General features: G+C 43.6%; 1 protein-coding gene across 3 annotated transcripts in view; it reads left to right on the forward strand.

Moving 5' to 3' along the window:
- KHDRBS1 (KH RNA binding domain containing, signal transduction associated 1) overlaps window positions 1–24,229 on the forward strand; it is a 39,199-nt gene extending 14,970 nt beyond the window's left edge. The window contains exons 4-12 of one of the 3 annotated variants that reach the window (XR_003522669.2): window positions 956–1,102; window positions 3,773–3,906; window positions 4,856–5,057; window positions 5,590–5,657; window positions 6,450–6,508; window positions 9,021–9,213; window positions 11,816–11,875; window positions 22,748–22,823; window positions 23,914–24,229. Coding sequence is in view for 1 of the 3 variants with exons in the window: in XM_027608811.2 (XP_027464612.1) it covers window positions 956–1,102; window positions 3,773–3,906; window positions 4,856–5,057; window positions 5,590–5,657; window positions 6,450–6,508; window positions 9,021–9,118 (708 nt within the window). In the remaining 2 variants the exon portion in view is untranslated. Of the gene's footprint in view, window positions 1–955; window positions 1,103–3,772; window positions 3,907–4,855; window positions 5,058–5,589; window positions 5,658–6,449; window positions 6,509–9,020; window positions 10,364–11,815; window positions 11,876–22,747; window positions 22,824–23,913 lie in introns of those variants that run through there. The other 2 variants (XR_003522668.2, XM_027608811.2) reach the window with 2 other exon arrangements.
- Window positions 24,230–25,915: the final 1,686 nt, after the last annotated feature.

Here is a 25,915-nt window from a genome sequence, read left to right on the forward strand (position 1 = left end):
TCTATCCTGACTTTTTTCCTCCCCTAGAACTCCCCAGACCATATAAGCAAATAGGAAGAGCTGGTGCTGGGACACCTGGCTGGCTTAGTAGAGCATGCGACTCTTGATCTCGGGGTCATGAGTTTGAGCCCCACAGTGGGGGTAGAGATTACTTAATAAATTTAAAAAGTTTAGGGGCACCTGGGTGGCTCAGTCAGTTAAGCTTCAGACTCTTGGTTTAGGCTCAGGTCATGATCTCAGGGTTTGTGAGGTCAAGCCCTGCTTTGGGCTCCGCGCTAGGCATGGAGCTTGTTTAAGATTCTCTCTTCCCCTCCCTTGGCTCCCCCCATAAGTAAATAAACTTACTTATTTATTTATTTAAAATAAATAAATAAAAAAGCTGGTACTTAACAGCACTACCTGGGACTTAAAAGCAAATGCTTCGCAGTGAATGAGTGCATGCATGCTTGGCAAACAGCTGATATCTGAATGAAGACTGGAATTAAGTTTCTCTCTTCGGGGTGCCTGGGTGGCTCAGATGTTAAGCGTCTGCCTTCGGCTCTGGTCATGATCCCAGAGTCCTGGGATCGAGCCCCATGTCGGGCTCCCTGCTCAGCGGAAAGCCTGCTTCTCCCTCTCCCTCTCCCCCTGCTTGTGTTCCTTCTGTCACTGTGTCTTTCTTTGTCAAATAAATAAAATCTTTAAAAAAAAAAAGTTTCTTCTACACCTTCTAATAAGAGCTGCAGTGAATACACCAGGAATTCAAGACAGTGGTTAACTTTTAGTAGCAGACTGATTACAGGTTTAGCAAGTTGTGTGAATTACTATTCTCCGGACCTTGTTTTGCTTTCTTCTTACACTTTGCTGTTTTTCTTAGATTTTTAGGTTATTTCTTGCTATCTCTTTGGGCTGGAAGTAACAGTGTCATTTTCTCCCATTCCATGTGATGTGATGTTTTTTTTGCATTTTTCCATAGGAGGAAGAACTGCGCAAAGGTGGAGACCCGAAATATGCCCACTTGAATATGGATCTGCATGTCTTCATTGAAGTGTTTGGACCCCCATGTGAGGCTTATGCTCTTATGGCCCATGCTATGGAGGAAGTCAAGAAGTTCCTAGTACCAGTAAGGAAATCCACATTCTATATCTTTGAGCAAGAGAGAACTGGGATCTTGTGCTGTTGCTAATAAGGCAGGGGTTCTTAATCACGACCTCTGCATAACCTGAAATTGCATACCAAATTCTGTATTTATGTTCATTTTTTGAGGTAGTGTGTTACTTGTACCTAGTTCTCAAAACACTGTGCCCCAAAGCCACTCTACCCGTCCTTGTCTAATGTGGTTTTAGTTATATACCAGGATCTGTTGTTAGTATCTTAGGTCCACAGTGTGTCTGGCATGTTAACATTTGGTTAACAAAGATTTAACAGAGTCTTCACTGAGCTAAGTGTGTTGGTATTAGTGTGGAACCAGGAGGTTATGATAAGACAATGGCTAAGATGGTCATAAACCCCCTGTACTCAAGGGTTTATGTTGTAGACTCTAGAGAGTGTAAAACTCTAGAGAGTGCTAGAGGCAAGAGCCTTCTAGCATCCAATGTTAATAGACTAAATTTTGACCAGGGTGCATTCAGGGCTTTCTCTCCTGGAGGAATTTCTTACATAGAGTTTGATTTGAAAGAGGCATAATTGTTATAGGCTTGACTGTTGATGATACTAAACAAATAGGTGTGCAGAGTGTAACTGAGGCCCTTGAAGAGTTGGGACAGCCCAGGTTACCCTTCTTGCTTATTACCACCTGGTCAGAGGATCCATTCTTTGAATAAGTAGAAAATGGTGTGATTTTTGCTCAGCAAGACCTACTAGTTGTCAGAATTAACATACTACAGTTGAATATTTAATAACCAAGGATGAATCTGGAACGTTAGGAAGCATGAGAAATACTCTTAACTAGAATTGAGTAAGCATCCTGTTTTCATCACTAAAACTAAGAGAGTGAGATGCAGTTCTTGGCTTTCTTGTGTACGCAAAATGAGGAGTTGGAACTAAATGTGGTGTCAGAGGATGTGAGAATTGATAGAGCAAAAATATATAGGCAGTGTGTACCTATAATGCTGAGCTCTAAAAATTCCAACACTGTCTCAGATGTCTCAGCAGCTGTTTTGCTTCCAAGTACCTCGTCTTCTTTAGAATGTTCAAACATGAAACAGCCGATTTAAAATATCTTAGAGAAGACCTCAGAGCTGGTAAATTTTCCCTTGAGAGAGTTCTTTTTACTCTTTTTGAGGTGTTCTATTGAAGCATCCTGAGCCACCCAGTTTCTGAAGGACTGTAGGGGAATGCCCATCTCTTCTTTATCCTTAACTCTCAGCATATTTCTCAAAAGGGATAGCTTTACAAGGCTTTCATGTAAGTGGTCTTCTAAAAAGATGCCTGCCAGGCATATCTGGGTTTCCTCAGTGTTGGTGTAGCATTTGGAAGAATCTAGGCAAATGGGCTGTCATTGGTCACTTGATTCTCCAGGGTGGGTCTCAAGCAGCAGTAATGTGTAAGGTAGGAGGAAGTGAAGAGTTGGGGTAGGGGGGCATCTCTCTGGTGACTAGAATCTTCTATTCTTGAAGCTCTATCCACCTGGGATATATAAAAAAGCATGGAGTATTAAAACTGAATGGCTCTCATCAGGAAATATGTGAAAAGATTTGCAAATGGCATTTGACTCAATTCTTCCCTCTTGTGAAGAAAAAAAAAAGTGAGCCTATTTTTGCATCCATGACCAGAGCCTCCGTTTTCCCCTTAGAACCATTAACTGTACCAGAGAGGCTTCCTGGTACAGTAGGAAGAGCACTGGACTGGGACCTTTATCCGCGTCATCTTGGACAAGTTATTATTTCACTTTTCTGAGCCTCAGGTTCCTTGTTCATCCCAAACATTTGTTAAGTATCTGGTAGGTGCCTAATACTCTGCTTGGGTCTGAAGTAACAAAAATGGCTCCTTTCTCACAATCTAGTGAGAAAGACAATTCTAGAATGACGTGGTAAGTGCTTGGGTAGAGAAAATTACACGGTGCTGTGGAAAAAGAGGAGGGAGTGGGGGTGGCATCAAGGAAAGTTTTTTCAAAAGAGGTAATATTTTAGATTAAGTCTTGTAAGAATGAGTTAGTCTCTCAGGTAGACAAAAAAGGCAGTGTAGTCCAGTGATTCAAAGCCTAAATTTTGGACACAGATAATTCTGAATTCATATCAAGTCTGCTACTTACTAGCTGTATGTCCCTAGGCTGGTGGCTTTATATGCCCTGATTCTTTTTTCCCAACTGTAAAATGGGAAGACCTGCCTACTTACTTCAGGGTTATCTTGAAGATTAAACTGCAAAATCTATAGAGAGGTTATTGTAAAGTGTCCAGTATGTAGAGCTTAATTAACGGTAGTGGCTTTTACTATCCTAGGAAGAGGAAGCTATTTGCAAGAATGGGTGTATACGTATGCCAGGTTCTGAACTACAAGTTGTTCCACATGGCTTGAAAGGAGGTTATCCATGGAGAGTGACTGGAAGTGATCTGGAGAGCTAGGTAGGGACTGATTATGAAGATCTTCAGCTGAATAATGAGGGGTCTGCCATCAGGACTTTCCTCGAAGAGGTGACAGGTAGGGTGCCATTTGACTTCAGAGAATGCATGACCTGAGACTTCATCCAGGCATTCAGAGCTGGTCTTAGTATCCAAGGCTTATGTGGGCTGGACAGCTTCTCAGCAGAAGGTGGAGATGTGGCCCAGTAATCCTTATTCTCTTTCATTTGCAGGATATGATGGATGATATCTGCCAGGAGCAGTTTCTAGAGCTCTCCTATTTGAATGGAGTACCGGAGCCCTCTCGCGGACGTGGGGTGCCAGTGAGAGGCCGAGGCGCTGCACCTCCTCCTCCACCTGTTCCCAGGTAAAAATAATGGAGACAACTAGAAACGGGCTGTAAATTTGGCCAGTACCATTTCTCTCTTAGTGGTGCTCTTACCTGCAGCTTAGAAGGGGGCCTCAGGATTTATACCATCAAGAGTGGAATAAGTAGGGCGCCTGGGTGGCTCAGTCGGTTGAGCGACTGCCTTCGGCTCAGGTCATGATCCTGGAGTCCCGGGATCGAATCCCGCATTGGGCTCCCTGCTGGGCAGGGAGTCTGCTTCTCCCTCTGACCCTCCCCCGTCTCATGTGCTCTCTCTCTCTCTCTCTCATTCTCTCTGTCTCAAATAATAAAAAAAATCTTTAAAAAAAAAAAGAGTGGAATAAGTAGGTCTTAGGTACTTTGGCCATAGTCAAGTGCAGCAGTCCTGTTGAAACTTTTGGTCTTTTAATTTTGGACAGTCCTAGCATTTTAAAATGGTCTCTGGCTTTAGAATTTTGCCTTTTGTGACTGACCTTTATGGAGTGTTCAGATTTTCCATAGTCCACTGATGAAACATTCATAGGTCTGTTGTGGAACCTGGGGAGTCTCCAGGATGGGTCCTTTACCCACCCATGTAGTCCACTGGGGGTTTTTTGGGGGATTTTGTTTGTTTTTTCCCCTGTATTTTAATAGTAGTTTACTTAAGGCATTGTGAAATCTGTCTAGCTCCAGGATTTGCAAACAGGTCTGAACATGAAAGTACCATCTGTGTATTAAAAGCTCCATTTAAAATAAATTTTCTTCGGGCGCCTGGGTGGCTCAGTTGGTTAAGCGACTGCCTTCGGCTCAGGTCATGATCCTGGAGTCCCTGGATCGAGTCCCCACATTGGCAGGGAGTCTGCTGCTCCCTCTGACCCTCCCCCTTCTCATGTGCTCTCGCTCTCATTCTCTCTCTCAAATAAATAAATAAAATCTTTAAAAAAAATAAAATTAAATTTTCTTCTTGCAGGGGCCGTGGTGTTGGACCACCTCGGGGGGCTTTGGTGCGTGGTACGCCAGTGAGAGGAGCCATCACCAGAGGTGCCACCGTAACTCGAGGAGTGCCACCCCCGCCTACAGTGAGGGGTGCCCCAGCACCGAGAGCACGGACAGCAGGCATCCAGAGGATACCCTTGCCTCCACCCCCCGCACCAGAAACATACGAGGACTATGTAAGAAGTTCGAACAGTGCGCCATTTCCCAAGACCTAGAAGGTGGCCAGAGGAAGTTGAGTGATAGGGCATTGGCCCTTGATGTAGGTGGCAGGGACCACCTATCAGATCTGGAGTCTGGTCTCTTCTTTTGCAGTGAATGTTAAACTCAGAAGATTTTTCCATTTTAAGCATAGTTTACTATGTGTGAATAGATTAAACAGCAAACAGGCTGTGCCTTGATAAATACACAGTGTTTTAGTAAGGGATCTTTTCACTAGTACTGCTGATAATGCTCAAGTTCAACATTTTACCTTGCTTCCTGCCCACAATTTGAAGGGTGGTTTGGTTTGGTTGGTGGTTCAGTTTTGTTTGTTTGTTTCTTTTTTTTTTTTTTAAACCCTTTCTCTGTCAACTATTCCCCAGTGGGTGTCAATTTTGGAGGAAAATTCTGCATTCTGTTAATCTAGAAGCCTACCTTCCTCCCATGGGATGTAATTACCTTCCCTACTCTGTGTGAGTCTGACTTTCTATTTTATTTTATTTTTTCTAGGGATATGATGACACATATGCAGAACAAAGTTACGAAGGCTACGAAGGCTATTACAGCCAGAGCCAAGGGTAAGTCAGGCAATAGAAGTGCTATTGCGTGTCCTAGGGGTGGATGGAAGGAGTTGGAGCAACCGAGAGTTTTAGGTAGCACACATCTAAGGAGCAGTGTGGTTCCCCTCTAGAGGGTATCTCCTTTGCTTTCCACGTCTGCAAGTCACACAGATCTGTAAGCTTAGATAACTGAGTCTTAATTTATAGTATAGAATCTGGGAATAGCAGATGAAAAATTCCTGAGCTGTGACCACATGGAAATGAAGGGAAAATGCCTTTAAATTGTTTTGTTGTATTATTGCCACATTAAAGGTACATAAAAGTTTAAAAGGAAGCTAGAATCCTACTACCATAACTTACCTTATTTTCTGCACTCGTCTTAAATAACGTTTTTGTGTATATGTGTTTTATCTGTGATTGATTGAAAAAGTGTTTCAGAATTGTACAGTGGGGACAGAACAGCATGTTTGTTTATTCTCTTCCAGTGAGCCCTATGAATGTGTATGTGTGTGTGTGTGTGTGTGTGTGTGTGTGTGTGTATGCACTATGATTAAGATGGTCAGTTTTGGATTGTGCTTTTTCACTTTAAATTATGTGGTATCCATTTTTCTTTGCTATGGTTGTAAGTTTTTTTGTTTGTTTAAATACATAGCACATACGTGTTTTGGAAATATTTTCTCGTTTGGAGATGGGGCAAAATGAGCATTTTCCTGTCTTACACATGTAGTAAAATGCCTGAAATGTGGGAGGAAGGGGAAATGGAAATAGAGTCACTCTGTAGCTCTCTAACACTCCGTCTTTGGCTTTCAGGGACTCAGAATATTATGACTATGGACATGGGGAGGTTCAAGATTCTTATGAAGCTTATGGTATGTCTTTATTTCCATGGTGGGCAGAGTGTGCAAGTAAGTGCCTGCAGGAGTGCTAGTGGCTGGTTTATTGGGGGCTACCAGGCACACACCCAAAAAGGAGCCTTTAGAAAGCTGAGATGTTGGTAGATGTGACAGTAGCCGTCCCGTTCTTATTGAATTTGTGTGGTGTGCCATAGAAGGAGGGGCTCTTAAGGTGAGATGGAGTTACTCTTGGAAAGTTAAGCACATGTCTTAAACTAGATGTCTGTTTGGCCTGGTTGGAGCTGCAAACTTTTAAGCTGATGTTGATCTTTTTCTACTTTAGACCAGGAGAGTTTGCCAGGCCTAGGTCATGTTGCAGGGCCTTTGCGCTTGGTACCTAGGCCACATTGGTGCATACTAAAAACTTCATCATATCCAATTTTATTCTCCAGCCCCACCACATTTTTTTCTTAAGATTTTATTTATTTTGAGAGAGAGAGCGAGTGTGCTTAAGCAGGTGGGAGGGGCAGAAGGAGAGGGAGAACCAGACTCCTCACTGAGCAGGGAGCCCAACGCAGGGCTCAATCCCAGGACCCTGGGATCATGACCTGAGCTGAAGACAGACGCTTAACTGACTGAGCCACCCAGGCACCTGGCCCCACTTCATTTTTAAGAACAATTTTGGATCTCATTGAAAACAATCTCAGTGTAGAGGAAGTGTTAGCTGAAAGGGAACTAGATGGCAAGTAGCTAGCCAAAAGCAGGTTGGGTGCAAGAATCGTGCCTGTCAGTCTCAGATCTGAGGTGGTAGGGGCTGGGGCCAATTCAGGGCAGTACTGGCACCAAGTTCCTTACTGGCTTGGAGAAATCTCAACTCAGTTCTTGATCCCAGGAGAGTTATAGAGGCTGAAATGACAGCAGGACCAAGTTGTCTTCCCTGAGGTTTAGTTGAAAACACATTGCTCAAGAGTGTCCTCAAGAGCCAATTATGACCCCATGTTAATGGGCCCCAGAGGGAGTGCCATGTGGCAGTGGGGTGCAGGGAGAGCAGCCTTTTAAATGCAAGGTATTTTCAACATACCTGAGGGAATTCCAGAGTCCTTGGCCAGGAGCTCAGCAATTGACAGTTCATCTTAAGACACTAGTTAACAGTGTCCTGTGGTCCCCCCGCCCCCAACCTTAGCCTAGCTGAAAAGAGGGAATAGGGAGCCTCTTGGAGCTCCCAAAGACAGACAAGCTGAGCTTAACTCTTCAGCACAGTTTGTAGTAGCCAGTCAGCTGCTTGGCTAGGGAAACACTTTTTACCAGTTCTAGCTAAAGGGTACTGGACAGTTGCCATCAGTAACACTGCACTGCTCTGCTGGTAGGCCACTATTTAGAAGGGCAGTGGGATTGCCCCAGGGTATTTCCCTCCCATCCGTGAGGCAGCACAATGGGGCTTCTGTATGTGTTTGACTGAATTACATTTCTGTTTTGCCAGAGAAGAGACTGAACTGAAAGAGGCCGACTGCCTCTCTTGCTCCTGGTGTGCTGTTGCCACAGTTAATCAGTTATGATTTCTGCCTTTATAAACAGGATTACAAAAATAAACTGTCTTGTTAGGACCAGAAGCCACTTGGAAAGTGATGGATGTACCTATTATACTAAGAGTATAAACAAACTTAGGTAGGGCTCTGTGGAACTTCAGGTCCATATAGAGGCTTTAAACCTTTAGTGAATGCAGGCAGCTGGAGAAATACATCGGGGATGAACTGGCATGGGTAAAGTATGGGGGTGAGTGGGAAGATTAAGCTCATAAATGCAACTCCTTTTCATGAGAGGTCAGCTATAGAAGTAAGTGATCATTTCCCTCAGGCTTTTCCCTGTAACAAAGGAAAGCCATTTGAGGATTTCAGCCATGTTGTCTGGCTTCTCTGGACTATTGCATGAGAAAGGAAACCGTGAATTCTCCGTATCATTGCTATAAGCACATTGAACTGTACTTCCCTCTGCCAGAGCAGTGGACCAGCTCTTCTGGTCGGGAAGCCTCATGAAATGTGGCCCTTGCTTGCTTCTCCCAGAGAGCCAGAGGATACTTTTCAACAGGGAAACCTGACTTGCTGTTGGAAAGGAGCTACCTGCTTCCAGTCTGAAAGACTTCCCAAAGTTGCCACATTACCTGAGGCTTTCTCCCCAGTTCCTTTGGGAACAGGAAAAAGGGCATTGCAGACCTACTAAGATTCATTTCCACTGTCTCAAGCAAAGTGTTGGGTTCGTCAGGTTTGGGGGCTGGAGTAGAGATCATGTTGCCTGTGGAGAACCTCTTTGCTAAAGATGACTCCAGGCCTTTGAGCTGTTTCCTTCTGTCTGTCCACTCAAAATTGCCCTACGGCTGGGAAATTAAGCTGTTCAGGAGGGCCAAGCAGAGCGAAAAGCAGGGACCACTGGGACATGCAAGACCCTGGAAGCAAAGCAGTGTTTTTGGTGATCTTTACCCTTTGACCTATTCCTGCTCATCCCAAAATGCCAATAGCACATGGTTTATAAACTGTTCTTGCTTTCCTCACAGGCCAAGACGACTGGAATGGGACCAGGCCGTCGCTGAAGGCCCCTCCAGCTAGGCCAGTGAAGGGAGCATACAGAGAGCACCCATATGGACGTTATTAAAAACAAACATGAGGGGAAAATATCAGTTATGAGCAAAGTTGTTACTGATTTCTTGTATCTCCCAGGATTCCTGTTGCTTTACCCACAACAGACAAGTAATTGTCTAAGTGTTTTTCTTCGTGGTCCCCTTCTTCTCCCCACCTTACTCCATTCTTAACTCTGCATTCTGGCTTCTGTATGTAGTATTTTAAAATGAGTTAAAATAGATTTAGGAATATCGAATTAATTTTTTAAGTGTGTAGATGCTTTTTTCTTTGTTGTTTAAATATAAACAGAAATGTACCTTTTATAATAAAAAGAAGAAGTTGAGTAAAAAAAAAAAACCACAAACCTGTTAGTTTCAAAAGTGACATTGCTTGCTTAAAGGTTCTGAAGTTTAAGGCTTGTTAACTTTCTCTTAGTTTTGATTTGAGGCATCCCGTAAAGTTGTAGTTGCAGAATCCCAAACTAGGCTACATTTCAAAATTCAGGGCTGTTTAAGATTTAAAATCACAAACGTTAACGGCAGTAGGTGCCACCATGTAAAAGTGAGCTCAGACGTCTCTAAAAATGTTTCCTTTAAAAGCACATGGCGGTTGAATCTTAAGGTTAAATTTTAATATGAAAGATCCTCATGAATTAAATAGTTGATGCAATTTTTAACGTTAATTGATTTAAAACAACAACAAAATTAGGTTTGTAAAACTGACTTTTTCATTATGTGGGTTTTGAAATCTAGCCCCAGACATACAGTGTTGAGAGATACTTAGTGGGGAGTAGGTTTTGAAGAGGTGGATTCGGGGAAAGGGGCTGGCCACCTGGATTGAATTCGATGCAGAGCTTTTCAGCCATGAAAAATCCTTCAGTAATTGTACTAATAATTAAAATTTCAGTATTTAAAAAGACAAAGTGTTTTGTCCCTCTGAGGTTCTGCATTCCATGAAAAGCTCACTTGGACACTGGAACCAAAAGCTGATGATTTTTTTAAGTTGACAGTTGTCAATATTGAACTGTTCCCAAGGTAGTTAGTCAAGTATGTCTCAACACTAGCATGATATAAAAAGGGACACTGCAGCTGAATGAAAAAAGGAATCAAAATCCACTTTGTACATAAGTTAAAGTCCTAATTGGATTTGTACCGTCCTCCCATTTTGTTCTTGGAAGATTAAATGCTACATGTGTAAGTCTGCCTAAATAGGTAGCTTAAACTTATGTCAAAATGTCTGCAGCAGTTTGTCAATAAAGTTTAGTCCTTTTTTAATCAAAGTAAATGTGATGAATTGTCATTTTTTTGGGTGGACAATAAAATAGTTTTCTCTTTCAAATAAACTTAAATTAACTCTAAAGTTAATGGGCTTGTTAAAAGTTGGAGACATTCTTAAAAGTGGTGGGGGGGATTTTATTTTAAGTTTACCAAAAAAAAGTTTATCGAGTTGTTAAGTTTTAGTTTAAAAATAACCAAAGCTTTTTCACCCCCTGGAAGTTGTTGACAGCATTTTTATCCCATCCTATCACAAGCTCTAATTTCTGGAGAGAAAAACCCAACTGAGCCGAAACTTGGATTGGTTTCCGTACATAGGCCTCAGTGTTTAAAGTGCCAGCCACCCTCGTCTGCACCTCTCTAGAGCCCCTAGGTGGCCCTAAGTGTGACACCAAATAATCTCCGTGAGCTTGGAAAGGGATAGCACCTGCCTTCAGATATGACAATTCAGCAAACCCTGGGCGCCCTTAAGGGTTTCCCTTCCAATCCCAGAAACGCTGTTAACAAATCAGCTGGGCTGGGGCAGGATCTGGCATGATAGGCTGGCTCTGAACTCCCTCCTGAGACACCAAGAGAGGAAATGATGGAATTGGTTGGCCCTGTTTCCACTCCTCTGTTCATTCTCAGGGTTCTCATGCCTTCCCTAAGGGAGCCACCTAAACTGCTCGGGGGTGAAAAATCCTCTTGTATGAAGTGCCAAGCTTCCTGCAGCAGTGCATGATGGACATTTTTTTTCTTTTTAAAACACACCAACAAAAAAATGTATTTGTAGATTGTGATAAAGTGTAAATAACTGAATTTTCAACCATGGTTTGAAGTCAGCTTTCAGGGCATTATGTCTTGTTTTGATGAAAAGAGATCACTCTATACCCCCCTTTTTAAAGGAAAATTATCGCAAGAGAATCAGGATGTGTAAAGCTAACATGCATCGCAAAAAACCAAAGGTAACCTAAATGTCTGATTTTAATAGCACATATTTCTCTTTTACATAAACTGTGACAGCAACTTGCATAAACAATTCTTTAGCTGTTAATTTTAATGTTAAAACTTTGCAAAACTTGTTTAATAAAAAATAGCTGTAAAAAGAAAAACCATATGCTGCCGCATAAATTAGCCATAACTCTTAATAATCCTGCCCATCACAAGTGAACTGTAATGTAACCTGGGCACAAAGTCTGACATCTTAAATGACACATTGTAAAATTTCAATGACTGTAGATTAGACCTGCTGCTCCCCAAAGTCAAGCTTTCTGCTCAGCTATTTAAAAATGTATAAGGATGTGAGCCCCATAGGTCCCCGTATTGATATTCACAATGAAATGTTATTTAAAATTTCTTTAAAGTTGCATGTTTCTCTCCTGTAATGTGTAAACTGCATGCAGGATCTCTATCTTTTATTTTGTATGTCTTTAAAACTTCCTCTTCAAAAGGCTGATCTCTTACTTCTCCATTTTCAGGTGATTGAAAACTCCTGAGGCATTTCTTGGAGTAGAATGGGTAGTGAAGACCCATGTCAGGTATGTTAAGGTAGCTTTCTATTAAGGATGTGGGACTTTTATCCTAATTATAAAATAGTTTTGCCAGGAAGTGGCCTGGGACATGGTCCATGGGCAAATCTTTCTCGCATGTCATTTGTACCATATTTACAACACGACCGTCAGTCCATATTAAATTTACTTGTGATGATTGTAGTGTCAGCTTACATCTGTTGAATCCCACCCTATCCTGTTAGTAACCTAATGGGACAATGTTTCATTTGGAGTTCACTGGTTGTAAGCAACAAAGTGACCAGCTAATGTAAATAAAAGGGAATTTATTAGAAGGATGTTAGGGGCTCACAGATTTAGTATGAAGGCTAGAAAATCTGGCATGGGAACCAGATTGGCTGCAGAGAACTGGGACAGCAGTGATAGACCACAGGAATGTTCTTGAAGCCAGGACTAGCTGTTTAGGTGCTGTTGCTAGAATGAGTGAGTTCTAGCCCTGTTTGCTTTCTTTTTCCCTGGAGATGCAAATTCTAGGGAGGGAATGTCAAGACTGTATTAGCTTAAGTCACATGTTCATACTTTACAAGGTTGTGGTAAGAAAAAAGTAATTCCTCAAAAGGAAGTCGGGTGTTATTAGGAAAAGGGAATGGATACTGGGCAGGCAAACAACAGTTGTCCAGTATTATTTGTGTATTACAGAAGTGACTGAGACTTAATAAGGTTAAGTGACTTCCCGCGGTCATATAATTAGTATGTTGGTTAGTAATCAAGCCCAAGTTTGTTGCCAGAACCTAACATCTTTACTTTCCATATTATATTGCTTTTAATCTAAGGAAGGAGTATTTCTCACCATGAGGAGACCCTCGGAAGAGGATAGTGTGGCATAGTAGAGAGGGCATGAGACCTAACAGTTGAATCGACAAACTATTTTTGTAACCACTTATTTCCACATCTAGGAAGGAAGGTAGTGATAATAGACACCTTATAGTGGTCAGCAAACTGAATGACTTTTATTATATATAAGGCCAATCAATCCAGTGTCCTATACATAGTAAATATTAGTGTTCGTTCTCTAAGAAAGGTTAGCCCCCTGATTGGGGGGTGGGGGGCTCTGACAACTGAGCAAGCCTACCTGCTGATGGAAGCCATCCAGGAACTAGCTGGATGATTTTTCCCTCTGCCCCTGAGTGGGTTGTTAGGGTTAGGAGGGCACCGAAGGGAAAAGAACAAACTCGGGAGAGGCCAAAGGCACATAGAGCCTTTGTCAGTGAAATTTGCCTTCTTGGAGTTCATGTCTTCCCAACCTGCCTCTCCCAGGAGCCTCTGAGATCTAGAGACTTTAAAGAGGACTGTGTATATTGAGCATGGTTCTGGGCACCAAGGAAGTCCTAAGTTTGATATTGATTACATGCATGGCAAAACAATTTTAGAGGAAAGTCCCTGAATGCAGAGAATTAGTTCCAACTCTTCCTGGGGTAGTCTTAAGAGCAGAATTTTGGGGATGCTTCTTTCCTCATTCGGCCTGTAACTTGCACCTGGAAAAACAGGTTTTATTGTTTGCAGACCCAGGTCTGTCGGTGGTCTGCCTTTTCTGGATGTGGAGCTTAGTCAGTTGGTCCCAATGTTTTCCATAGCTTTCTGTCACTACCTGTGAATGTTTATTACAGTCCTGTAATCTTTAGAGCCAAGCAAGATTGGGGACCTGTCCTGACTCTGCCTCATCATAGCCTTGGTCTCTGTTTTGACAAAACCAAACCTTTAATCCCTCTCTGGGCTTCATTTCTTTATCATCAAATGAAGTTGATAATAGTAGCTAACATTACTGTGATAATATCCTAAGCAGTTAATAAGGACGATCTCATTTGGTCTTCTCTACCTTTCTCTCTTAATTAATACAAAATTCGTGTAACTTAAAATTTACCATTTAACCATTTTAAAGTGTACAGTTTGGTGGCTTTTAGAATATTCACAGTGCTGTGCAACCATCATCACTATTTAATTCCAGAAAATTCCCATTACCCCCAAAAGAAATCCCATACCTGTTAGCAATCACTCCCAATTCCCCTCTTTCCCCAGCCCCTGGCAACCACTCACCTACTTTCTGTTTCTGTGAAATTGTATAATATGTGCCTTTTGTGATAGGCTTCTTTCACTTTGCATAAAGTTTTCAAGGATCATCCCTGTTGTAACATGTATCAGTACTTTGTACTAGTGATAGGAAGCATATTACTTCCAAAAGCAACCCATTTCATTTAAGACAACCCCAAGTATTAGAAGTTATCCATCATTTTGAATGAGTCATGGGTTCTACCTTGGACCCCTGAAGGAATATCCTATCAAACATTTGAAGTTCATTTTCATTCATGTTTCTTTTCCAGCTCCAGAAATTTTTTTGTTAGACTTGCTGGATCTGATTTTCCAGAAAAACTAGAAATTTGGATTTTACATACAGCAATTGTTTAATGTCCGCTCAGATTAGTATTAGTCCCTGTAAAACCTCTGTGGCAAGCCAATGCTGCCATTAGGCAGCCTACCAGCTTGCACCTTCTGGTTAACTTCTATTATATACAAATTAAAAGACACGTTAGGATTATTGGGATACAATCATATCCATAGGATTCACCCATTTATAGTGTACAATTCAGGGGCGCCTGGGTGGCTCAGTCGCTTAAGTGTCTGCCTTCTGCTCAGGTCATGATCCTGGGGTCCTGGGATCGAGCCCCATGTTCTTGGGGACGCTGCTGAGCAGGGAGCCTGTTTTTCCCTCTCCCTCTGCCCTCCTCCCTCACCCTAGCTTGTGCTTGCTTGCTCTCTCTCAAATAAATAAAATCTTTAAAAAAATATATACAGGGTGCCTGGGTGGCTCAGTTGGTTAAGCGACTGCCTTCGGCTCGGGTCATGATCCTGGAGTCCCGGGATCGAGTCCCGCATCGGGCTCCCTGCTCGGCGGGGAGTCTGCTTCTCCCTCTGACCCTCTTCCCTCTCGTGCTCTCTATCTCTCATTCTCTCTCTCTCAAATAAATAAATAAAATCTTTTAAAAAATAAATAAATAAATAAATAAATAAAAATAAAAAAATATATACAATTCAGTGTTTTTTGTTTTTTGTTTTTTTAAGATTTATTTATTTGAGAGAGCGAGAATGAGAGAGAGAGGGTACATGAGAGGGGAGAAGGTCAGAGGGAGAAGCAGGCTCCTCGCCGAGCAGGGAGCCCGATGCGGGACTCAATCCCAGGACCCCGGGATCATGACCCGAGCCGAAGGCAGTCGCTTAACCAACTGAGCCACCCAGGCGCCCCAATTCAGTGGTTTTTAATAGATAACGAAATTGTGTAGTCATCACCACCGTCAATTTGAGAATATGTTTATCAACCTCAGAAAAGAATTCCCATGCTTTTTAGTCATCTCCCCCAGTCTACTGAACTTCTCCAGCCCTGATCAGCCACTCATCTACTTCCTACCTCTGTTGACTTGCCTATTCTGGACATTTCATATAAATGGAATCATACAATATATGGAATATTTTTTGACTGGCTTCTGTCACTTAGCATCGTGTCTCCAAGTTCCATCCATGTTGTAACTTGTGTCAGTACCTCATTCCTTTTATTGTCAAATACTGTTTGATCATATATGTTTTTCAGCATTATTTGTCCACTCACCCACTGGTGGACGTCTGGGTTGTTTCTGCTTTTTGGCTATGATGAAAAATACTGTTATGAGCATTCATGTACAAGTTTTTGTGTAGACATATGTTTTCAATTTCTTGAACATGCACCTAGGAGAGGAATTGCTGTGTCAGACAACAGCTCAATGCTTACCTGTTGGAGGGACTGTCAGACTCTTATGTAGAGGCTGCACCATTCCCACCAGCAATGTATGAAGTTTCTAATTTCTCCATATCCCCACCAACACTTAACTATGTTCTGCTTTGTTTACTGTAGTCATCCTACTGGGTGTGAAGTGGTGTCTCATGGTGGTTTTGATTTGCACTTCCCTAATGACTAATGTTGAGCTGCTTTTCGTGCGCTGATCCACTGTTTGTGTATCTTCTGTGGAGAAATGTTTATTTAAATCTCCTGTCAATTTTTTAATTGAATTATTTGTCTTTTTATTATTAAATTGTAAGTTCTTTATATGGTCTGGTGTGAGACCCTTGTCAGATGGATGATTTGCAAGTATTTTGCTCCCATTCCATGGGTTATCTTTTTATTTTTTGAAACACAAAAGTTCCATTTTGTTGAAGTCCAGTTTATTTTCTTTCGTTGCTTGTGCTTTTGTTGTCTTAGATAAGAAGCCATTGTCTCATCAGCGTCCTGAAAATTTATACCTATCTCCATCTAAGACTTTTATTGTTTAAATTCTTACATTTAGGTCTGTGGCCCATTTTGCATTAACTCTTGCATATGGTGTGCGATCGGAGTTTCATACTCATTCTTTTGCATATGGATATCCAGTTGTCCCAGCATCATTTATTAAAAAGACTGTTTTGGGGGTGCCTGGGTGGCTCAGCCAGTTGGACATCTGACTGTGGATTTCAGCTTGGGTCACGATCCTGGGGATCATGGGATCGAGCCCCACATCAGGCTCCATGCTCGGCAGGGAGTCTGCTTGAGTTTCTCTCCCTCTGCCCCTCCCCCTGCTCTCATGCATGCACACATGCGCGTGTGTACGCTCTGTCTTTCTCTCTCTCCCTCTCTCTCTGTCAAATAAATAAATCTTTAAAAAAAAAATCTTTTTTTTTTTTTTAAAGATTTTATTTATTTATTTGAGAGACAGAGAGAATGAGAGAGAAAGCACATGAGATGGGGGGAGGGTCAGAGGGAGAAGCAGACTCCCTGCTGAGCAGGGAGCCCGATGCGGGACTCGATCCAGGGACTCCAGGATCATGACCTGAGCCGAAGGCAGTCGCTTAACCAACTGAGCCACCCAGGCGCCCTAAAAAAAAATCTTTAAAAAGACTGTTTTTTCCCCATTGAATGATCTTGGTGCCTTTGTCCATATTGACACACTAATTGACCACAGAGGTATACTACCTTTTGAAGTAGGTATTACTTAAAAGTGATTCATACAATTTCTGGCATGTAATAGCTACTCAATGATAAGGAGTAGCTAACTGGATTATTTTGGCACCACTAAAGGCTACTGGTAAGTGATGGGGCTAGGATTTGATCCCATGTATGGGTATCTCCAAACCACATCTTTACCCTGTGCTTATAGTGCAGGCTGCTAAAGTGGGAATGAGGCTTGCTGTTCTAGCTGCCACGCCTGGCCATATGTAGTTCTTCAGGAGCTTCGAGGCTGAGCTCCACATGCCATTTCCCCACCATCAACGTCCTTTGCTCCTCTCTCCATCTCCCTCCACGATTTCTGTGGAATCTCCGGGGTGCTCCTGGCAATGACTGTGGCTGCTAAGGGAACAGCCTCACCCTCTCTTACCTAGGGATATGGTAGTTATTCAAGAAGGCTCAGGGTTTGTCCCCTCTTGTTTTCTCCCTACCACTTCCCACCCCCTGCCGCAAGCTAAGAATGAAGCTAAAGATGCATCAGCAGCTGCTAGAGCTTTCTGGCCACTAAGGATGAAACAGATTCAGACTGTGTTTTGTTTCAGGAACAGTAGCCTGAGAGTTGGGACCGAAAAACCTTCTTGCTCACGCATATGCAGAGTTCCCCTGTACCATGTGCATAGCGGTATAGAGGTGTTACAGTAGTGGATGTTTTCCTCAGGTTTTTGAAACTTACATACTCCCTGCCTGGTCTCAAACCCCGAAGTTCTGTGTCCCTCAAGGCTTTGCCCAAAGATCATATCGGGGGGCGCCTGGGTGGCTCAGTTGGTTAGGCGACTGCCTTCGGCTCAGGTCATGATCCTGGAGTCCCGGGATCGAGTCCCACATCAGGCTTCCTGCTCAATAGGGAGTCTGCTTCTCCCTCTGACCCTCTTCCCTCTCGTGCTTTCTATCTCTCTCATTCTCTCTCTCAAATAAATAAATAAAATCTTTAAAAAAAAAAAAAAGATCATATCGGAATTGGAATGTACAAGGCAGAACATGGACTCCCTCTTTCTTGATATGTTCTTGTGCTTCGTGTGGACCTATGCAAGCTGCTGTTTGCTGGTAGTGTTACTGTTAAGTAGTCATTTAAATTGTTCCTCCATCTACTCCCATTCATTGATCTTGACCCCACTTTGTAAAAGGAGGAGGAAGTGACGTAGGGAAAATAGGCAGCTCTGCCTGGCTAAGGGAGGAGAGAACTGAATTTGCAGGCCTACTATCTGTCCCTATTTTTGGAAAGGAGGCAGCTGATACTAGGAGGGGTGGAGTAATTTACCACAGTCTCATAGCAAGTTGTGGGGTGTGCCTGTCAACATTTTTGTATACTGAAGTCCATTCTCTATGCTGAAAGTGTGCTCCTTCTGTAAGATAACGCCATATTTCATTGACACTGAGGCCATTTATTATAAGATGTAGCAAGTACTGCAAAGAAAGAAAAAATATTGCCAATTAAACTGACACGATAGTTTGTTTTCGTATCAAGTATAAAATGCATCCTGATTTCGGGGATGTTAAAATCTGAAAAATACGTATTTTAACTACTATTGCATTTTGTCAGTTCTCACATTGATTCTTTACTATGTGCCATGCACTGTCTTCTCCACCTGTAAAGTAGCTATTATTGTCCCGTTTTTACACAATGATGAAACTGAAGCCCAGAAAATTAAATAACTTATCCAAGGTCATGCAGCTGTTAACTAGCGGAGCTGGGATTTAAGCTCAGACAGTCTGATTTCAGAGTCTGTGATCAACCTCAACTTTAGGATTATGCTGGAATGTAGAAGGAGCTTTACCTGTCAGCCAGAACCATCTCAGGGAGCCTGTACAGCTGTTCTCTATCCTGGAAGGAGGCTGCTTCTGCAGGAATATTATTGCTAGGGCAGTGAATATTTGCTGAGGCCACTTAGGTCTTTATTCTGGCTGTTCTGGGTCATGGGTCTCCATCAGTTCATAGTGTCTACCTTCCAAAATCTCAGTCTAATGGGAGAGAGTAAGTCTTCAACAGTTACAGTAGTGTGTGGTTGTGCTCTGTTGCTGAGCCCAATACGAAGGACCCTGGGGGAACTGTCTGAGAAGGTTTAGAAAACACCAGGCAGACAGATTAACACAGCACCTTAATATGGCTTTAAAAAGACTAATGTCAACTCTGCCGCCTCCAGGGTTAATTCCACTAGCTTTGGAGCCTTAGGCGAGCTATCCTCCCCAAGACTCAGTTTCATCATCTGTAAAATGGGAGATTATCATTTATGTCACCACATTGTTGTAAAGATTGAGTGAATTCATGGAAAACATTCAACATGACCTGTATAGTAAGCACCCAATAAATGTTAGGCTGGAAGAGAGGTGAGTGCCCATTTTGAAAAGCTAAATGTTAGGCAAAGTATTTGGACTTGATTCTGAAGTTTAGGGAGCTGTCGAAGGCCCTGAGCATGAGAGTGACTTGGACACACCTGTGTTTGCCATTATGCCGGCAAGGTAGGGAAGGAGGGAAGGAGCAGAGGAGCAGAGCTTTCTGTAAAGTGGCACCACTCCTTGTGGGAGAGTGAAGGGGATATTCTCCCCTCACCTTGCCTGCCTTCTGCTCTCCTCTTGCCTGAAGGCCTTTTGGTTCTAATCTTTTTGAGAAAGAATAATCCTCTGTCCTCTCAGAGATTTGGGCTATTTGAGGGTGGGACGTTAGGCCTTTGTCGTGTGTTAAGGGCGAGCTCCCACCTCCTGTCCCTTTAACCCACCCTGTGAATTGGAGACCGGAACCTGGAGTCTCCTCTGGTGGAAACTTTGCTCTTAAGGAATTGTTAAACATGGCTTTGCTTCCCCTGAATGCATGAAGATTCTGCCTCCATTTTAAGCTCTTAATTCTGTGCTAATTCTACTGGAATTATCATATGCAGATACAGTGACCTACTTAATTTCACAGACAACCCTGTGAAGCAGGGATTATCCTGAGAAACTGACAAGTCCGGATTAGGATGACCGCAGGCCCTAAGAGCTGGAGTTTAGACCCAAGTCCCTGCTCTGACTTAACTGCCTCCTGGTCTCTTCTGTATGCCTACAGTGGCCACCAGAAGATCAGCTTACACTCAAAGTAGTTCCCAGCTGTGGTGTACAGGATGGGTACCCCTTTCTGGTTTCCAGATTCCTGAAATTAAGAGAAACATATCCTTCTGAGCCTTCCCTTTCTCTCTCCAGAACCTTCATGTACCTCTTGCTCTCTGGATTAATAGTCTTTACATGTTTAAAGCTAGCAAGCATTGGATGACTAATAGCCTGAGCAGACAGGCTGGATACAGCTGTCTGAGACAGCAGCTGTTGGGGGGGGAGGGGAGGAAGTGCACCGCCCAGCCTAACTACTTGTTCTCTTGTTCCCTGAGCTCGCCCTTCTAGGCCCCTTAGGAGCAAAGGCCTATGGTGGCCACTGCACGCTAGTTCCGTCGTGGCCTGATTGCTCCCTGGGCTTCCAAGGAGGCTGCCTTCAGGGAGCAGACCAAACCTTTTTAGGGGGTAATAAGGAGCAGATAAGTTCACTGACCTCTAAAGTCAGTTTTCTGGGGTGCCTGTGTGGCTCAGTTGGTTTGGGCATCCAACTGTTGGTTTCGGCTTGGGTCATGATCTTGGGATCATGAGATTGAGCCCCATGTTGGGCTCCAAACTCGGCAGGGAGTCTGCTTGAGATTCTCTTCCTCTCCTTCTCCCCCCACCCAAATAAATAAAATCTTTAAAAAAAAAATAAGTAAATTTTCTAACCCCTGGGCTGAAAATATTCTACTCTGTAACCTGTTCTCGCACTGGGGCCGAGGACATGTTCTCAGCCAGTGTTCTGCCAACCGTAGGTCTCTATTCTAAGAGGAAGGAGACCTGTATCTGGAAGGGACTTGAATTTCATAACCATGCTGCTGGAGTTTAGCTTTTCGACATTCCTTGACTACAAACGCAGCATCCTCTTGGCAGGAGGTGGACTGCTGTGGTGAGTGTCTTAGGCTGGTGTCTCAGGCAGCAGATGGGCAGGTAGGAGTTTTCGGGTAGGAACACAAGCTCTCTCAGTGCTTCTCCCCACCTAGACCTAGGGAGCTTGTCTCTTCCAGGAGGCCTTGTCAGTTCCAGGGCAAACTTGGGGAGGATATGGGGACTCCTGAAAAAAGACAACTCATTTGAGAGGTTTCCAGGCAGAGTATGACGCACAGCCAGGCTGCCAGCCCGGATCAGTCACTTAAGTAGAACACAATGCCAGAAATTGGGAAACTACTCCTGTTCTTAAAACTACATTAAGATGCCTGAATTAACTGTTGCCTTGTCAACCTCTGGAGCCCACTTAGTCTACCTCCGTCTCTTCTTCCCAGACACTGTGGTGTGAGAACTTGAGACAGAAGAGTTTGGGTTCAGATAGAGCTAATTCCTCCCAGGGGCTTTTGGCTCCTGCAGCCTTCATGCTTCCCATTCATGGCCCAGCTTTAGGTATAGAACGGGTGCTCCCCATTTCTCAGGCTCTCTGAGGTTGGAATTCAGAAACAAGCTCTACATTTGCCTTTGAGAAAGAAATACCTTGTGTTCTGATAGGATTCATCATAAGCTTCTCTCCAGAGGTCAATATAAATGCCCCCTTTCATTCATTTTATTTTTTTAAAATTTTATTTTTTCATTTTTATTCATTCATTTTATTTTTTTATTTATTTGCGAGAAAGTGTGAGCAGGGGGATGGCTAGAGGGAGAGAGAGAGAATCCTCAAGCAGACTCCCCATTGAGCACAGAGCCTGACACAGGGCTCGATCCCATAACCCTGAGATCATGACCTGAGACAAAATCAAGATTCAGCTGCTCAACCAACTGAGCCATCCAGGTGCCCCAATTTTATTAAACACATTGGCTAATAGAAATTGGAACACCTACTGTGTGCTAGACACTGGAGATTCAGTGGCAAATAAGGTAAAATTGGTTCCTGACTTCATGAGCTTATATTTGAGGAGACAGATGCTAAAGAGATGTTAGTCTCATAAATAGCATACATCATTTCAGTTGTGATAAGAGCTATGAAAGAAAGGAACAGAGTTGTATGAGGACAGACACCAGGCAGACCAGCCTAGCCCAGGGGTTCTCTTTGAGGAAATGCTGTTTAAGCTGACATCTAAAGGAAGAGTTAGCTAGACAGAGGGTTTATGAAATGGTTTGGGGCAAGGACACAAAGCACATTCTAGGCAGAGGGTGGGACTGAGGCAGGTTCAAGGTGAGGGAGGAACCTGGCCCTTACTCCAAGGTCAACCCTGAAGACCACTGAATCCGGGAGTGAGGTGTGGGGAACAACATGATTAAAGTTAAACTTCACTTGCTCCTGAGTGGAAAATGGATTATGGATTATGAGGACCTATTTTTTTTAAAGATTTTATTTATTTATTTGAGAGAGAGAGAATGAGAGATAGAGAGCACGAGAGGGAAGAGGGTCAGAGGGAGAAGCAGACTCCCTGCTGAGCAGGGAGCCCGATGCGGGACTCGATCCCGGGACTCCAGGATCATGACCTGAGCCGAAGGCAGTCGCTTAACCAACTGAGCCACCCAGGCGCCCTTATGAGGACCTATTAAGAAACTTTGTGTTAGTCCAGACGAGAAATGAGAAAGACCTCTAGTAAGTAGGGTGATACCAGTGAAAATGTGGAGAAGTGACTGGATCCAAGGACTTTTCAGAGCTACCCTAAACATCGTTTGGTGGCTGATTAATGTGGGAGAGAAGGGCTTGACCAAGAGGGGGCTCCTCCACTTACTGGCTGGAACAGCTGGCAGAATGGGGGCACCATATGTTAACAGAATGGGAGCACTGCTACAGGCTTTGGCACGTGCCCCAGGCTTCAGATGTGTGTCTCCTGCAGATAACCCTGAGTATTTGGAGCTGGGATGAACCCCTCAAAAGGCCAGAGGAGATGCCCCACTGAGCCTAGGACTGAGGTACTAATAATAGCTGTAAGAAGATGACTGTTTCCTCATTCTCTTTCCTCTAAAGGCTTTATGGGTGTTTTTTTTTTTTTAAGATTTTATTTATTTACTTTAGAGAGAGCACAAGTGGGGGGTGGGGCAGGCAGAGGGAGAGGCAAAAGCAGACTCCCTGCTGAGCAGGGAGCCCGACATGGGGCTGGATCCCAGGACCCCTGGACCATGACCTGAATCGAAGATAGATGCTTAACTGACTGAGCCACCCAGGCGCCCCTCCTCCAAAGGCTTTAAAGCTCTTTGTTAATCTTTATCTTTTTCACATCTCTGGGAGAGCAGAAATCATTTTCCCTTTTGTACAGCTGGAGGCCCCAAAGTTTGAATAGCTAAAGGCTCCAGTGGCTTAGTTGATTCTGCCCTGGATCACTCAGCTTAGGCACCGCTAAGGATGGGAGGTATGTATATGAAGTGAGAATCCATTCTCATTGCCCGACCAACAGCACAAAAGCAGCTCTTAGGCCGTGGACTTCTATTGCCTACCCATCTGTGCACCTAGAAACCTGTACAGAATGAAATAACTAAAGTTGTGCCATGGGGGACGCCTGGGTGGCTCAGTCAGTTAAGCCTCTGCCTTCGGCTCAGGTCATGATCCTGGGGTCCTGGGATCGAGTCCCACATCGGGCTCCTTGCTGAGCAAGGAGCCTGCTTCTCCCTCTGCCTGCCTCTGTCTCTCTCTCTCTGATAAATAAATAAAAATCTTAAAAAATAAAATAAGGGGTGCCTGGGTGGCTCAGTCGTTAAGCGTCTGCCTTCGGCTCAGGTCATGATCCCGGGGTCCTGGGATCGAGCCCCGCATCAGGCTCCCTGCTCCGCGGGAAGCCTGCTTCTCCCTCTCCCACTCCCCCTGCTTGTATTCCTTCTCTCCCTGTGTCTCTCTCTGTCAAATAAATAAATAAAATCTTTAAAAACATAAATAAATAAAATAAAAAATAAAGTTGTGCCATGGGATGAGGAGATTGTAAGGGGGGGGCACCCTGGCCAAATGGGAGGCCAGGAAGCCCCTTGATAGGGTAGCTTCGTGTCTAATTTTCTACCTGTGTCTTTGCAGTGATCAGAGGACTCTGGAAACCAGGAGAGCTGCCCGCTGTGTCAAGGCTGGCCTGAGGGCATTTGCTGAGCACAGAGAAACCCAGGAGAGATCAACAGTCTTTTCCCACTCTACCTCTTGATCTGTCTGATTTGCATACAGAAAGCCAGCCAGGATCCCCTAAAAGAGTCTCTAGGCCCAGAATGGAGTCCTCAGGGCTGCAGGGGGCTGTGATGCTAACAATTAAACCTGCTCAGGACTTTAAAGAGTTGAAGGGGACTAATGGTATCCCAAGGACAGCCTCCTAGATCTGAATAAACTGGCATCTGCCACTGTGTCACTCCTATTTTGCCTGCTTCCCCTTAGCCTCCAGCAGAACTGGCTGGAACACACTACCTCCATCTCTTCCTTCCCACCTTACCACACCTGGTCTGCCTGTAAGTGCCAGCCCAGGAGCCCTTGGGCACCTCCGGAGGGTTCCCGGGACAAGGCTGGTTGTCACCTCTGTTACAGGCAGAGGAAAGCCAAGTGAGAAGGTTTATTTACTTTGAACAAGTTATTTAACCTCTGAGCCTGTTTTGCTCTTCATTGTTGATTACTAACCTTGTCTAAAAGGCTCTTGAAGAGTAGGGCTTTTCCATTTCACCTCTGTACTCTATCCCTTCCCCAGCAAATACCTGGCACTGAGGAGCTCAATAAAAGATTTGGTCAAGTGAAGAATGATCCCACTCTGGTAGCTTCTGTCAGTTTTGGGAAAGAGCCAAAGGCCCCTTGCCTAGCTCCTACTTTTCTAACTATATTGAGCTAGCTGTTTGTCCTACCTAACACGTTCTCTCGAAGGATTGGAAAGTCAGCCTTTGATAGACTTCCAGTTTCCTGTGGCCTATGTCTAGGCTGATTTCATACTGAGCTTCCTGAGAGGTTAGGGTTGTCTAATATTATACTCTTCCTTTAATAAAATAACTTCTGGTCATTTATCCTAACAAGGGAACCAGGAGAAGAGCTGAGTTTGGGAAGAGAGACTGCATTTTAACTGTGCCTGGGGCATTCTAATGAGCTTGGATTCATTCTTAGCAGGAAAAGGATGTTGAAATCAGTTGATTTACTCTGGGCAAGTTAGTAAACATCTGAGCCCATTTTTATCTTCATTATTGATTATTATAAATAATAGCTAATAATGTATTAAGTGCTTAATATATAGCAGGCACTATGTCAAGCGTTTATATGCACAATTTCACTTAATCTTCCAATCCATGATACTCATTTTACAGATGAGGAAACGGAAGCTCAAGGAGGATAAATAACTTGTATAAAGCTAAAAGAAGAAGATATCAGACTTCATAGTCCCACTTTTCACCCATACGTCTCACCACCACAAGTACTTTGAAACAGGAAAGCATTTGTGTTTGTGTGAGAGATTTATGTATGGTGACAAACCTTATCCAGGTTTACTCAAGGTAGAGAAGTTTCCTGTGCCCAAACCAGGAGAGTCCCAGGGAAACCAAGATGCATTTGTCAAATTATTTGCATTGATACTCTGTCCAGAGCTGACCACTGAGGCTGCATCTTCCTTGGCTTCTTGGTCGCTTAGGCCTCACCTTGTGGCTAGAGTTCCTTTATCTTATCCTTTATTTGAGGACTTGCTGCAGGTCAGCAGGCAGGGGCGTAGTTTGGCGCAGGGAGTTCGGGATTCAGATGGCATCTGAATGATAAATGGAGCCACAGAGCCTGGGTCACTATCTGAAAAGCCAGCAGTCCTTTCCTGGGCAGCCACACCCTCCACCCCCAGATGCAGGGGTATCTACTTGGGAGCCACAGAATTACAGTAAAGCTCATGGAGCTAAAGCCAAATCCTACATTCAAATCCTAGCTCATCACTTGGTGTGTATTTTTCTGGGCCTGTTTACTCCTAAAAGTAGGGTAATAATCCTTGTCCACTCAGCAGGATTTGAGAAACAAATGAAATGGGTATGAAACAACTAACACGAGGTCTACATATAATACTGCTCAACACTTAGGTTTC

This window comes from Zalophus californianus, chromosome 4, assembly GCF_009762305.2.
Source record: "Zalophus californianus isolate mZalCal1 chromosome 4, mZalCal1.pri.v2, whole genome shotgun sequence".
Taxonomy (NCBI): domain Eukaryota; kingdom Metazoa; phylum Chordata; class Mammalia; order Carnivora; family Otariidae; genus Zalophus; species Zalophus californianus.